Source organism: Patiria miniata, unplaced genomic scaffold (genome assembly GCF_015706575.1).
Source record: "Patiria miniata isolate m_02_andy unplaced genomic scaffold, ASM1570657v1 HiC_scaffold_24, whole genome shotgun sequence".
NCBI classification, from domain to species: Eukaryota; Metazoa; Echinodermata; class Asteroidea; order Valvatida; family Asterinidae; genus Patiria; species Patiria miniata.
Window position 1 is genome coordinate 20,953,414 of NW_024037063.1, and position 15,471 is coordinate 20,968,884.

A 15,471-nucleotide genomic window follows, 5' to 3' on the forward strand; every position below is an offset into this window, starting at 1 on the left:
CGTGTTGATGTTCAGCTGTTGAAACTTGAACCATGGCATTTCCACTCGTCAGCATCATTGCAGATGTGTGGATAGAGGATTATGCATTCAGAATTTATGCAGTATGCATTACTACTAACATGACTAAAGGGCAGTGTGCACTTTGCTGGAATACATTACATTTTTGTACATGCCCATGTGCACATTGTATCAAATAGCCAAGCTGTATGTATACATTGTATACTATGTGTATAAAAATACATGTAATGAAAAGAAAATGTCAATGTTTACACATTTCTTACTCCTGCATTTCTTACTCCTGAAATATATTTGAAGATGTTGGCCTACGTTTGGAATTTCAGTGCAAGAGTATTTAGGGCCTACATGTATGTAGAGCATTTTATTTGGAAAATGTTCAATTTCCGATTTCATTCATCATTGTTTATCTCTTTGATTACTTATCTTTTTGTGTTCCAGCAATCATGTGCATCTTGTGTAAATACCGGTACATGTACAATGTACACCTGGACAAATTGATCGCTATTCATATTTGTACATTTTCATTTGTTCTTATATTTTCTTTTCAATCATTTTGTAATGAGCACGTGACGTTTACACGTTTAAACATTTAAAAAATTAAAAAAATAAAATCCGTTTACAAATTTTCAAAAACGTTTACACCAAACCTGATCATAAAAAATTGACCTTTTTTCAAGCGATCTTCCTTTGAGCATAGAGCTAGGAACACATATTCGTAGGACAATTCCATGTAGATGTTTTCAAACCTTTGCATTTAATTTACAAAACCTTATGTGGCAAAAATGTGCATAGTGATTTGGAGGATGCATAATGTGTCAAGGTCTTGGGCTAAACCTTGTGTTGTTTAATGCTCAGCCGTGCATAAATTTACCTGTAGGCTTTAGTTATACTAGATTACTAGAAATCCTCTGCACTGCTCCAGGATGTCACTGGCTCTGCCTCAACATACTGACAGTGATTGCTGGAGGATTTTGCAGGATTGAGGCAGTGGTCACCCCTCCAAGGACCACATTCAAGAAATAACGGAGGATTTTGCAGGATTGAAGCTGTATGCAATTTTTACATGGAGGCAGTTGGAGGATTTTGCAGGTTGCATCCTAGCAAAAATGCTTTTACAGGGAGTTAGGGTTAATATGTCAATCATTGTTGATTAATCATGTCAATCACGCCATTCTGTAGTCATACAGAAATTATTAAATGATATGAACTTTCACCCTTTCTAATGTGGTGTACGTGAACTGTCTTGCAAACTACATGCATTGCAGCCTTAGATTTAGCCACATTTTTCATAATACATGTATCTATGTTTTATGTACATACATCTCTGAAACCCCCAAAATGTTAACATACGTGTTTTCACCCTTTTTTAGGGAAAATCTAGTGTGTCGTTGGCCCCAAACCATGGGCTTCATAGGTGTGATCGGGCTGTCATTTTCCTATCTGTGCGCTGTCCTTGTGTGATCAAGCAACTAATTGCGGAGAGTGTGTGCCTAAGCATTGCTCGTAGCTTCCGATGCATGATCGTGCAGCCATTGGGCGACGTACGGGGTTGATAATGGATTCCGATCCATGTACTGGATACGGAATATCGACTGGGGGCCACGGTGCGCGGGCGAGTGATTGAAAGGATGGCCGCAGCAATTTGCCTGATGTGCGATAAGGATCAAATACGATGTCCGTTGGGATTCAATTTAAACGGAGGATCGTCAATTATTCAGCAAATTGCGGTCCATATATGTATTGCAATTAGTAAATTGCGTACAATGTATAGAAACTAAGTTACGAGGCATTTGGCTTCATTTCTGGATTGGTTGTTTTACATGTATTTTCACGTGCAACAGGCCCTGTTTGGTTAGTGCTCGCGAAAACTCTGCATAATGTGCGGATGTATGGTATATGTACATGTACACGTTGTGCAGACTTTTTAGCCTAATCAGTCATGTATTTTGTAATAATTATCATAAAAATTTAGCCCTCCATTTGTTTGATCAGTCACAGATAGTCAAAAATTCGATCCTGTTCCCCTGTCATGCCTTTTACACAGGCTAGTCACCAACAGTCAGATCATATTTCAATAGGCACTGTGACAGTCAAATTCCATCAACAGACAAAAGCAGGTGACTGGTAGGTACAGCTGGCTTATCAATCACCTACAGTCAAAGTATAGCATTTCATAACAATCACAGCCAGTCAATCCTGCACTATGAAGGCAGGGAGCACTAAACTGTTACAAACAGTCACCTGATTCATTCTGACTACTGGGCTGGCCTTGTTGAAATTGCCAGCCAGAGAGGGAGTGTTAATATGTGCTTCTGTCCATCATTTTTTCATGAGGATTTTTCCTTTCAGTAGTTTACATGGTCAGTGAAAACAATTAATGTAATCTTGATTTTCTCACAGGAATTGCATTGACCCCTGCACAGTCATGCGATTTAAATACTTATAAATATGTACATTTGATTCATCAGTCAAAAACATTTTTATAATTTGGGAAATAATTCATGAAAGGTGCCATTGTTGACGTGTCACAGAAAATGCAACTGTCGTTCGTACATTTGCTTGTTGTCTGGAGAGGCTCTTACATGATTTGGTTCGCTTTTGGGTAATCCTTGGGCGAGTTGGGCCTGTCTTTTTCTATAAGTGTTCTCTTTTATTGTGTGCCTGTCAATAAATAAATAAATAGGCCGATATAAATAAATTCATAAAAAAGTTAAGTACACAATACATTTGTTCCAATTAAAGGGAAAATACAACATTTGCAAACATCGAAAAATAAAATGACCAAGTTTTTATGAAATACCTTACAGGATGTTGGTAGATGACAGTCTAAAGCATCCTGTAAAATTATGGCACCTGGTGTGAAGTCATTTTCAAGAAAATTATATTTTTGTTTACATTTCCAACGGTGGTCGGCCGACCACTGTAGGAAAAACCTAACTATTTTTCACTACTGCTCCAAATTTACCTTTTTTTTTCAGTCCAATTTTGTTTGCTAATTGGTTTTATGTTCATGAATGGGTGCAGGTCAGCTAGACTGGTTCCCTTAGCGTACAATTTTCCGGCATCTGTAAATTGATCCATTTCATCTTCAGTGGAGTCAGGGAACCAGACTACTTAAACATTTTTGTTTTTCTTGGTTTTTCCAGCATTTTCGAAAACAAAACTTCAAACATGTCAGTGTAACAATAATTTGATATATTATACTAACCCCTCAAATAGTTCATTTCTGAAAATTAAAGCATAAGCCAATGATGTACATACATACATTCCCTTTAAAAACCACGAAGGGAGACTGACTGGTGCCCCTTGAACAAAGACACTGACAAAATGGGGAACCGCCAACATATGGCTGGATAGCTCAGTTGGTAGAGCACCGGAACGGTTATCCGGAGGTCGCAGGTTCAAACCCTGCTACATGTACAGTAGGTGTACCTTGAAGTCCATTTCCTTGTTCAATGTTAAAACGGTACTCTTACAACTTCCTTTCTTCATTGAAGTGTAATGCAATACAAAGTACGTAAACATGTAAAACACAGACAGATTTGCACTTTAATTTGTAACAACATGATTGTGTTACCATGTCAACAGCCGATAGGTCCCCAGCGGGATGTCGTGACAAGCATTGAAGTGTTGGGCTATTAAAACTTCCTTGATGTTTGACCTTATAAGTGGTCACATTTGTTGGCCTACATTTGGGCTGCGTGTGGAATTGTTGTCAAAACATCCCTCAAGGGAATAGTGCATTGCTTTGATCTCTTGGCCCGAAATTTTGAGATCAAAATCGGCCAAGGTGTTTTGCATGGTGTGATTACTTGTGCAAATGTGCGAAGCCGCATCAAAGTGTGACATTTGTTACCTTGGTACGTATTTTGTGGGGTTTTGTGGCAGGTCTGGAGCATTGAATTCGTGGTCTGCAGGTAATTCTACAGGTTGTGGGTTCGAGTCCAGCCTGGGGTTATGGTGCGTGTGCCCTTGGGCAAGGCACTTTGTCACTCATTGCTTCTCCCCACCCAGGAGTAAATTGGGTACCTGTGAGGGCAGAGATTGTATTGTTGTTGATTTTAGCTGCTTTGAGCCAAAATGGCAGCATCGACCTGTATACTTCCCAGGGAGCTGAGATGGTCTTTGGAATGTTTCATTGGCCCAGTGAGCAGGGGTAATTATGAGTCTTGTACAGCGCATTGGGACCTAGTGTGGAATGGGCTTTCTTTAGCATTATTTATTATTTCTAAGTTTCCATTCAATTTCAAGTGTCATTAAGAATGACCTCAAACAATTGTTTTAGTTGTTGGATAGGTACATGTAGTTTGCTAACTCATAATTGTTTGACAACAACAACAAACAAACAAACAAGCAACCCAACATCCCGACCAACAAAGCAAACAGAACCTGCATGATTCAGGAAATGTCCAAGGTATGGACCCAAACATGTACTTTTCTTTACTGCCAGAAATGCCACCAGCAGTGTGTGGTTTTATGTATTCATCTGGGAATGAATAAGGGAATAACAGTGTGAGGAGCCGGTCTTCACTGCGTGATAATGACCGGGTGTGGGGGTGACCGCTGTTAATTGACCGAGACGAATTAATAAATACCTTTATAACGAAATAAACAGTTAAAATGCTCCAATTTTGTAACTTTTTTCCAGCGATATTTCCAGACTTTTTTGTGTTCATGTTCATGGGCCATATTTTAGCTTAACACTAACTAGTAACAGCTATAACGACGTAAACTCAACAGAAACTGCTGCCTTAGCGAAACAAATTACAACAATGTTTTCATATCTTTACCTGATGGAGGAAGCTGAAATCTCGTTTACACATTCCTTGTGTCCGGAATTACAAAGATGCTTGGTTTAGGAAAGGTAAATATGTCGGTGGGTGAAGTGTTTCAAAGAAAATAAATCGTTGATCTACGCTTTCGTCGTAAACATCCTCAGTATATACTGCACTGCACTGCTGTACGATGTCGTTTCAAAACTTCCTTACGCGCGCGCGCGCACGCATCCCTAGCAACTGTGTTGCATACGCGCGCGTCAGTCTCACGCGATGGGGGTTGAGCGCATGTGCAGTGCTCAATTGTTAAAAGTTACCGCAGGACTGTTACTATATTCTGACCAATCATTGGCTTGCATGGGGTTGAACGGGGCTTGATCAATGCTGGTTCAGGGGCCATTTATTCGTTTGATCTTTGAAGCCGGTCCATTATCACCGTTAATGACCGGCCACGTGATCGAGTCTCGACCAATCAGAAACCATCAACTCTCCAAGGTATTTATTAATACATTGTAATACAGTGTAATATAAATCACATGTCTACAGGTGCTGGTGGGTTGAACAGGTGGTTTCTGACATTGTTGGGTCCTGGCCAAGTTTTGTGGTTTGGCAAGCAGGCTGGACTGTCCAAGGTCTATAAAAACTAGATGACTGATTCCTTTAGAGGTAGGGGGCGTGTATGTACGGGATATTTCATGTACAGCTGTTTAGTCTAGGGATCTGTGTACAAGCTGCCTGTTAGCTGCATTTGGAAACTCACAGTCTGGGCCAGTACTACCACAGTCCTACATGTAGCTCTATGGTATAGTCCATTGTCTATTTTGTGAAAAGCATCGGGATTAATATATTGCCAGCTCTCCACTAAACAAGGTAAGAATTCTTCTGTGCATGCTGTTGCTGTTTGGTGGGAGGTCCAAAAGAAGGATTACCATTTAATTTGAACATCCCCCTTAACCCTAGCCCCATAAATGTGGCCAATTTACTGGACTACCTCCGTAAATAAAGGCCACACTTCCAACATGTACAAAAACATGTCGAACTTTGTCAAATTTTGATTTTCACATTTAGGCTTAGTTTGTAGTTTATTTTTGCTTTAGAAGCATACTCACCCTTTTTATAGGCTAATCAGAAAGTGCTGCCTTTTTCAGATGTCTAATTTTTGTGAAATTTCATGTTGAAATTTTGATACGCAAACGTGTGCTAACAAATCTGGAAATTCCACGAAAAATAGACATCTGAAAAAGGTAGCACTTTCTGATTAGCCTATAAAGAGGGTGAGTATGCTTCTAAAGCAAAAATGAACTACAAACTAAGCCTAAATGTGAAAATCAAAATTTGACAAAGTTCAACATGTTTTTGTACACGGTGGAAGCGTGGCCTTTATTTACGGAGGTACACATGTAGTCCAGTAAATTGGCCACATTTATGGGGCTACATGTACCTTAACCCTAACTCCCTACTGTATTTTACGAAGTATTGGACCATGTCGGCCAAAATCACACTGCTTCCAATGCATTTTGTAGTTCCATGGTCAAACCAGGCCTGCAGGACCAAGTCCTCCAAAATCTATCAAAATTGGGGAGGGGGGGAGGGATGGATTTTGATGGAGTTGGGGAGGTTATAGGGCTAAAGATGATTTATTTTTTGAGTTAAGGTTACGGTTCAGTTCTGGAAGTTGTTGGCCTACGTGTAATGGCTTTCTGAAAAAAAAAAGTACTTTCCAGTTCTGCAATCTAAATTAATGTACCACTTGCACTTGTATGTCACAGACTGTACGTTGTAGGCCTACATGATATGTACGTATGTGCTCACTTTTACAGTACTTTGTACCCCATGCGATATAATTTGTAGTCCTTGATTCGCAAAGGTAAAGAAATGTGATGTATGCATCATGGCTCCGCGCACAAGTACCCCCTCAACGGTAAGAAAAGGAGAGTTGGGGAAGACCATTGGAAGAGACATTCAAACGCAATACTGTTGGCGCCTGACCATCACGTGAAGATGCTACACAGCATTGGGCATAATTCAGAATACAATTAGTCGCGAGAGTGTTTTAAAATCCTAGGAGCTCAGTAGACCCCATTTCCTGTTGGCTTGGAGACAGTCGTCGTGGCAACATCACTCCAATGAAGCATTGCTGTGTGCACATGAGTACATGTACATGTATGAATAATCCATTGTGTTTGCCAACTCATGCAGAACTACTATCATGCTAAAAGAAATGTGATGTGTTCTCCGAAACCAGACAGGTCCAATGCAAGGAATTGAATTCATGCACATAATTTCTTTCTATTCAATGTAAGGCCAAAAAAAAAAAATATTCGGTCTCTGGTCAGACTGAAGTTCCGGAATTGACGCGGGGACGCGGCTTCTTTTTTTTTTTTCTTCAAGCTTGGATTGTACAGACAAGGTGGGGTACTATTTTGCTTTTTTGGTGTCCTCATGTACATTGGTGTCCTCCATAATTTGCCTTGGTGCTCTCGATCATTTGCCTTGGTGCAATTTCCCATTCCTTGGTGCTCTTTGATAAAAAAAAATTAGGAGGTGCGGCAATAGAGGGCGCTGTTGGAGCTACAGCGGAACATTTTGGGAAAAAAAAGATTGACGCACATGATTAAAATCGACGCGCGCGCTGACCAGAGACCGACTTATTTTTTTTTTTTGGCCTAATACTATTATAAGATGGAATTGTAATACTGTTTCTCTAATTGTAAATTGACAAGTATGGGTATTGTTTCTCCAAGTTATTAATTTCTGGAAAGTTATTTCATTATAATTAACACATAGCAAAAATACGTTGTATTACATTGTGTTTACGTATTCCAAGATGAAGCATCCATAAACCATAGAATAAAATGTTCGAGAGCGGTTTCAGGTGGTAATCGTCCCGGTACAGAGTAACAGATGGGGCAGTTTGGGGCGATACAGGGGCTAATGCTTTTTGTGGTCCTTTAAATTACATTCTAACCACAGTGCGACCTTCACTGAAATTTAACCAGTTTGCGCCGGGATTATTTTGACATTGACCGGACCCAGGCGCGGGATTGTTTTTCACGAACCTCGATGCCAGACGGGTTCAGGCCGTCATCTGTGGGTAGCACACCCTGATATTTCTGGCCTTGCTCGCTGCGAGCGGGTCGCAGACAGATATTTCCGGCCTCGCTCGTTGCGTGTTTATCCGTCATCCGTTCCGAATACCGCAAAACCTTTGCGTGTATACACGTCATCGGACGTGAACTGGTTAAGTCATTTCTGGTAAGGATGTGACTTTGTGTTTAATTTTGTAAACGTTTAGCAAAGAGTTTATACCGTTTACACGTTTAAACGTTTATCCATTTCACATACATTGTAAGCTGACGCCTGCCCATTATGTCTGTAGACCAGCGTGATTGACATGATAAATTTCGCTCACAACCACCAACCGCCCAAACAGGGCAAATCTCCTTCACAACATTCTGTGAGGGAAGGACAGGCATGCAAAGCTTTGTGGAGATACTGCCTCAACCAATGCACATACAATACATTCTTTGTGCAGGCGGGAGGGTTAACCGATGTTATTGTTCAAATGAATTCTATCCAGTGAGAGCTCGATGAATTATGTCATAGAATGCATCCAGAAGAAATTGGCCCTTCCGAGCGCCCGGTTTGGGCGGTGGGTACAAGCAAAATGAAAAATCTACAATGAATGACCTAATAAATAGACATCATTGAAAAAGTAAAATCTGAAACTACAGGGCGAGTCAAAAAAAAAAAGCGGAACCCAAACCCCCAAAAATATATTTCATATTTAAAAAAATATGTAACACCAAACATAATTATGATTGGAAAGCGTCGTTATTTATTTCTGCTATTTACGTTTTTAAATAGCTGAAAGGAAGATGGTATTAACATGAAGGTGGGTCCCTTTCTTTTATAATTTGGGTCTTGTTTAATTAAACGTTTTGGAAAATTTGTAAACAGATTTTGAATTTTTTTCGTTTAAACGTTTAAACGTGTAAACATCACATTATTAATTTCTGGGCAAAGAATTAAAGTTGATTGTAATGGCTTTCAAATTTGCAACCTCCGAATAAAATACCAGTACAGCCATGATAGCACTCCACTGATTGAGCCATCATTAGTTACGTTGTCTGTCCAATTTGTCATGTCTATGTTACATATGTACATGTACATGCACACCTAATGTAATATACAATGTAGAATGGCTTTTGTTCAGGGACATCTTATTTTCTTTGATCATACGGTTTCAATTTGTTGCCCAACACGGTTCAGTGAGATATGAATTGGTTTTCAATTATTAAGTGAACGACATGTACGATGAAGTGGGTTGTACTACATGTAGCGTGCATTTAATGAAAATCATCACTAATGCATGTCTTTCATACTCAAAACGAACTGTTTGCCATATAAAAATTAATATTGTATGTGATGATGTATATATGCACTGGTATGTTTAATTAATATGGCATGATAACAATTTTCAGTTGTTGCCAGGGATTTTGTTTTTGTAAAATTGGAAAATAATTGCTGAAGTTGTGTGCCTTTATTTTGAAGAAAAAACCCCAAACCAAACAAACATTTTGTAGAACACTTTTTTACATGCAGTAAAATTGGAAAATATTTGCTGAAGTTGTGTGCCTTTATTTTGAAAAACAAACAAACAAACAACCCCAACAAACAAACAACAAAGTTAACAAACAAACAAAAAAACAAAATCGTGGTGTCGCAAACACCCTTCTGACTAAATTGACATCCTTGTCAGAACTTGTACAGTTTTGATCGCCTACCAAAAGTCTGTTATCTATCTATAGGATCATTTGCATTTTATGCATGTTATTTTGTTTGACGCAACAAAATTGCGCAAATCTTAAGAAGGTCGCATTAGTAAACTTTCAGCTCAGTGGATACTAATTTTGAGAAAATTGATAACAAATTGACACTCTTTTGTGTCCTCTAACTGGGTTCTGTTGCTAACACATGTAAAAAAAGTGTGCCTGTTGGCACACTTTTGAACCCCATCTTCAATACTTGTTTTTCTTCCAAAAGGAAACCATTTCAGGCGGAATAATTTCACAAGGTATTTGGTAACATCCCTAGCTTCACTTTTAGCAATGTTTTCCTCATTATCTCAGTACTTCCGTTTCCGAGTAATTACGAATGTTCTTAGTGCCTTTAACGATGTTGCAACAGATCTGCCCAGGCAATCAATCATTATGCATCATCAACAATCCACGCCAGATGTGCAATTATTTTATGAGGGTTATTATTGTGCCCTACTTATTACAGACACTGCGATGCACAGCGAACGGCAAATTACATTCGACGGCCACAAAAACCTCGCTCGTTCCTCATTATTATAATTTCATTCCCATTGTCGAGAAATTGGTTTCCTTCGTATCGTGTCGGGACACACGCTTGGTCTGATTGCAGTCACGTGTATTCGCACGGATTCCTTACAGTTCTGTGTCAGATTTTGACATCAGTGGGCGAGCGATCAACGGAAAGAATCTGACATTGCTCGTCTGAAGACATCAGAATATAGAAAACAGACTCGTTCAGGAAATCACTGGATGTGCTGCAACAGTCCTAGACATACATGTAGATGTAGTCATTGTCGCGGCACATTGGTTGTTTCACAGACGGCTGAAATCGGAGAGGATTTTGCATGAACATTGCCAGCTCCATGCTTCGAGGCAACAAGGTACTGTACACGTACATGTATACAAAATGTACCGTATGGTAATATAATTTTGCCCGAAAATGGAAAGAATTTTTATCACGAAAGCCTGCCTTATATTTTCGGTTATAAATCCCCAAACATTAACATAAACAGTATTAATGAATAGTGCTCTAATATTCATTTTTGAAATTTAATTTGTTTTGCTTTTTTAACTAAACAATTGTCATTTTTAAAATATGTTGTGGAATTTGTAATAATGATTAATCTATTGGTAATGGGACTATACAATTTTAACCATATGCACTCATAATTTCATATTAAGAATGTGATGTTAAAGGGAATGTACAACATTTGCTTTTGCTGCAATTTTCAGAAATAAATGGATTTGGAGGATCAGTATATTATAGCAAATATTGTTACACTGACTTATTTCACGTTTAAGGCTTGTAGAAGCTGGAAAAGCCAAGAAAACCAATCATGTTCTTGTAGTCTGGTTCCCTGACCCCACACAAGATGAAACGGATGCTCAATGTATAGACTTTGGGGAATTGTAAGGTCAGAGAATCAGTCTAGCAGACTTGTGCCCCTTCACATGTGTGTAATCAATTTCAAAGAAAACGCGGAATACCTAATTATGAAAAATTACGAGCACTTTTTGAAAAAAAGCCAGTTTTCTCCAACGTCGACCGACCAGCGTTGGAAAAATCCCATTTTTCTCGAAAATGACAGCACAGCAGGAGCCACGATTTTACAGAATGCTTTAGACTGTCATTCCCTAACAATCCAGTAAGGTATTTTGTGATAATTTGATCATTTCGTTTTGTGATGTTTGCAAATGTTGTATCTTCCCTTTAAGACATTTAAGTTTTTAAACGTTTGAGCTAAAAATTCTGAATCCCAACATTTTCACTGCTTCTTGTACGTGTGATGTATGGATGTACATGTACTGGGATAAGCAGCAACCTATGTAAGGTTTGGCAGAATGTTCAATTTAGTCACATGAACGCCATCAAATAAAAGGGCCCGAAAATTTCATGTTTTGGATCGTTTACTTATCCTATTTCAAACATCTGGTTCAAAGGAAACCAACCTAATGTCTTACCGTTCCCTTTTCTTATCGGACACGACGGAGTACAAATACGCTTTTCCTGTCGTTTTCACTTTCATTCAATGTACGTACGATATGTATATACACAGCACCGTGCTCGCGAACAGCGCGCGGTGACCAATCACCAACGCACAAAATATGGTTTCTTAAACGTCCGCAAAAGGCGAATCACTTTACGGATGAAATCACAACTAGCATCAAAACAGCTTGAATTTTTGGTGTCGCAAAAGTGGACCCCGAAATTCGTTCATCACGCACGCATAATACAGGAATAACACAAAAACGTCCAGTTTTGAAAGGATAGTTGTGTGGATGTTTACATGTATATCCTACTTTTAAATGTTATTTCCGATTAACATCATTTCGTTCAAAGCGCGTTTTGTAGCCCAATTAACTCTTTGTTATCCATGTTGATCTGCTCTTTGGCATAAATTTTTGTTAGAATCTAAAAATAAATATTTTATGGCTTTACTGTTAGACTTATTTTACCACACATGTATTTATGCAAATTTATGCAAATATAAGCGTAAGGTCCCACTGTTGGCAACCAAAAGTTGGACATAATCTGAAGCAAGATGAAAGTTGCGTTTTCTCTTAAATTGTTGGGAGAAACATCCCTTTAAGTGGAAAACAACATTGAAAAGAAAGTAGGCCAAATATTTTTTTCACTGCAAGGCAAATTATAATGGTATTTTTGGACAGTTAATGTAAGTTACATGGTGACCACTTTCCACTTGTGCATTCTTCTGTAAGTATCAAACAAGGCAATTGTGGGCTTCTTGTAGTCTTGTCAAGGTATCCATTTCTTATTAAAATCAAATTGCGGAATAAAAACTTGAGGATAAGTAGGTTTATTCACTAATAAGTGGACACTGTAAACATGTTAAGTCGACACCGTTTGGCGTAACAAAGTGGTTTTGTGTCTGCGGAATATTTTTAAAGTATTTGTAAATTGATTTTGGAAGACATGGTACCGGTACATGCTCATGTACAAATGCAAACTTAGAATAATTGTAGCTTCTGTTGCCCACATAGCAAGAACAACAAATACTACATTTGACAACCATGCCAGATGTGTCAAAAAGACATTCTCAAGCAAACTGTTAGGGCGCCCTCTTGTGAACATAACCACAACATTTTTCAGGGCATTGCAAAAATGCTCTGTAGCTGATCATCTTAAAGCACTGTTTGCTGCCCTCTGTTGGTGTCAGTCAGTCCAGGTGCCATTGCTAAAACTTGGGCTTTGCCTTCAGAGCTCTGACTTTCTATTTGGGCCAAACCAACAAAAATTTCCAAGTTTTGCTAAAGGGGCCGTGCGATGTGAAATTTTCTCAGAAACACATTTTGTGCAACTTTCTACTCGTCTTAAATAATTGAAACTATTTGATATCCCTTTTTGGTTACTTTTATTGAAAAGTGCACTCTATATTACATATAAAAATTCTCCATGCTTTTCCGGACAACGGATGGGGGATGTTGCTGTGATATCATTTCAGGAAGACACTGTTCAGTTTAGGGGGTTTACTTGTAATTGAATGATTCCAAAATTTCCCTGGAGCATTTGTACTCCATTTTGACGAATGAGAATTATGAATTTACTTCGTGTGTACATGTGCCTCTTTGTCCAGGTCCATTCCTTGGGAATGATAATTCTGCTTGCAGAACCAATGCCTTTTGTGGACACATTAATATGGACTCTGTTCGGGTTGTGCCTGGAGCTATATTAAATTAATACTAGAGTGCTAACTCATGTACAAAGTGATGCCTGCTGGGCGCATCCATGTTTGTGCACAAACTTATGGAGAACTAGACATATTTTGTACGTCTGTTTGCATATCTGCGTTTGTATTCCATACCGGTGCGTCATCGAAGCCGATGCTCCCAAAACCGAAACGCACGATCAGCAAATGAGCGTGTCATTTTGCTCTACGCAAACACAACGTGTGCGCGTCCCTCCGCTGCAGATGCTTTTCGTCTTGATGTTTTTTGAACCGTCATGACGTGCTCAAGTTATTTGCGTATCTTCTACTTGTGCGTTGCATTTAGAGTACACTTTTAAAATTCAATCCATCTATTTTGATTGTGTTCTACAAACGCGCACATAAATTCAAAGTGTCTCCGCCCAGGCATGCCAGGGCGGCTTCAAAGCGTCTCCGCGCGCAAGAGTGAAGAGTTAGCGCTCTAGTAATTTAATATAGCTCTATGGGTTGTGCACATATTGGGTAAAGAACGCAAAGCCATTTTTTTCCCAAATGTGCTTTTATAAACTAGTATGGTCTTTATGTGAGACGATCAATCAGGTCCCCGGTACTGTTCTACGTGTACATGTACCTGTCAATGCACACACCTACAGTGTAGAAACATCCACAATGTTGAAGAATAGTCACATATTTTCATACTTTTAAGTTCCAATTTGCTGCAAAATTCAATTTATTGGATTTCTCCTCACATTTGAATATTACAAATCATATTAACTGCATTTTTCAACAATACTTCACTTTGCATAAAAATAGTCTTCCAAAAAACAAATACATGTAGTTATATTGATTTATTCAGGTGCTGCACAGCATATATGTGATTGAAAATATGAAATTGATTGAATTGAGAATATTATGTATGAATAGTGGGGCTAATTTATTTGAGTGAAAGCTGAATGCCACCCACCTCTGGTGTTTGGACAAATTTAATGGTCCGACAATTGTCTAATGTCAAAACTGTAATTTTCTCCCAGCATGTGTAAACTTTTGAAAGTGCCTGAGATATTTCAGCTGCGTTGATGAGGGCCCTTTACTGCAGGCCTGGGTTATTGCAGTGAGATCTCTGTTATTGCATTCTGGTATGGAGGGGTTGTCTCTGGTGATGCCTTAGCCTCGGTTCAAGCTAGTGCAGCCAGCTCTGATCCCTGGCTCCATGGTAAAAGGCAGAGTGGACCATTTGTAATTTGTGCATTTTGTTTGTTTGAAGCAACAAAAGTGCTCAAAATCTTAAGATGGGTGCTTAATAACTTACCTGATGAAGTTTTAGCTCTATAAATGATGTCTATTTCGAGAAAGCAATAGTCTAGGATCTCGATTTCAATTCAAAAGTTGCCAAGTCATATTTTGAATTGCGCCCGAAATCGGCGTCTAGGACACGTTCTCATTCAGCTGATTGCAGCTCTACGCGATGTCACGCACTGAACTGACGAATTGAAGTAACCGTGCGCATGTTTGCGTCGCGTCAACGCATGCGCACACCCATTTTCGGATTCGCCGAATTAAAACCCAACTTTTAACGGAAATTTCCAAAAAATGTGTCACTTGATACATCTTGGCCTTATTTAATTGTTTTCTTCAAAATGGCAGCATGCCATTAGGAATATTTTCACAAGGAATTTAGTGTCATTTACTATATTTAAACCAAGTAAGTGTTTTAACAGTATTTTGGTCAACCAGACACTCTTTGGAATCTGCAAATGGTCCACTCTACCTTTAACCTTCCCAAATCCTCCCAATTTTTTGTTGTTGCAAAATGGAGGATTTTGCAAGATTGAGGCTGTGTTGCAAAATGTAAAGATGATGTTGGAGGATGCACTGTGTTGTTTATATGCTCAGCTGTGCATAAATTTAGTGCCTACATGAGTACATGTAAAATTGTGCTTGAAATCCTCCGCACTGCTCCAGGATGTCACTGGCACTGCCTGAACACAATTGACAGTGATTGCTGGAGGACTTTGCAGGATTGAGGCAGTGGTCACCCCTCCAAGGACCACATTCAAGAAATAATGGATGATTCTGGAGGACAGAGGCTGCATGCATTTTTTACATGGAGGCAGTTAGAGGATTGTGCAGGATTGAGGACCTTGCATCCCAACAAAATTTCTTAGGAGTTAGGGTAAATGCATGCAAAGT

General features: G+C 39.1%; 1 protein-coding gene across 3 annotated transcripts in view; it reads left to right on the forward strand.

Annotated features, from left to right (window-relative positions):
• The window catches only part of LOC119732715 (endothelin-converting enzyme homolog), a 67,194-nt gene that overhangs the window by 8,114 nt on the left and 43,609 nt on the right, over positions 1 to 15,471 (forward strand). Inside the window, exon 1 of one of the 3 annotated variants that reach the window (XM_038206361.1) lies at positions 5,645 to 5,663. The exons of 1 other annotated variant lie outside the window; for it this stretch is intronic. Coding sequence is in view for 1 of the 2 variants with exons in the window: in XM_038206359.1 (XP_038062287.1) it covers positions 10,459 to 10,494 (36 nt within the window). In the remaining variant the exon portion in view is untranslated. Of the gene's footprint in view, positions 1 to 5,644; positions 5,664 to 10,278; positions 10,495 to 15,471 lie in introns of those variants that run through there. One more of the 3 variants, XM_038206359.1, reaches the window with a different exon arrangement.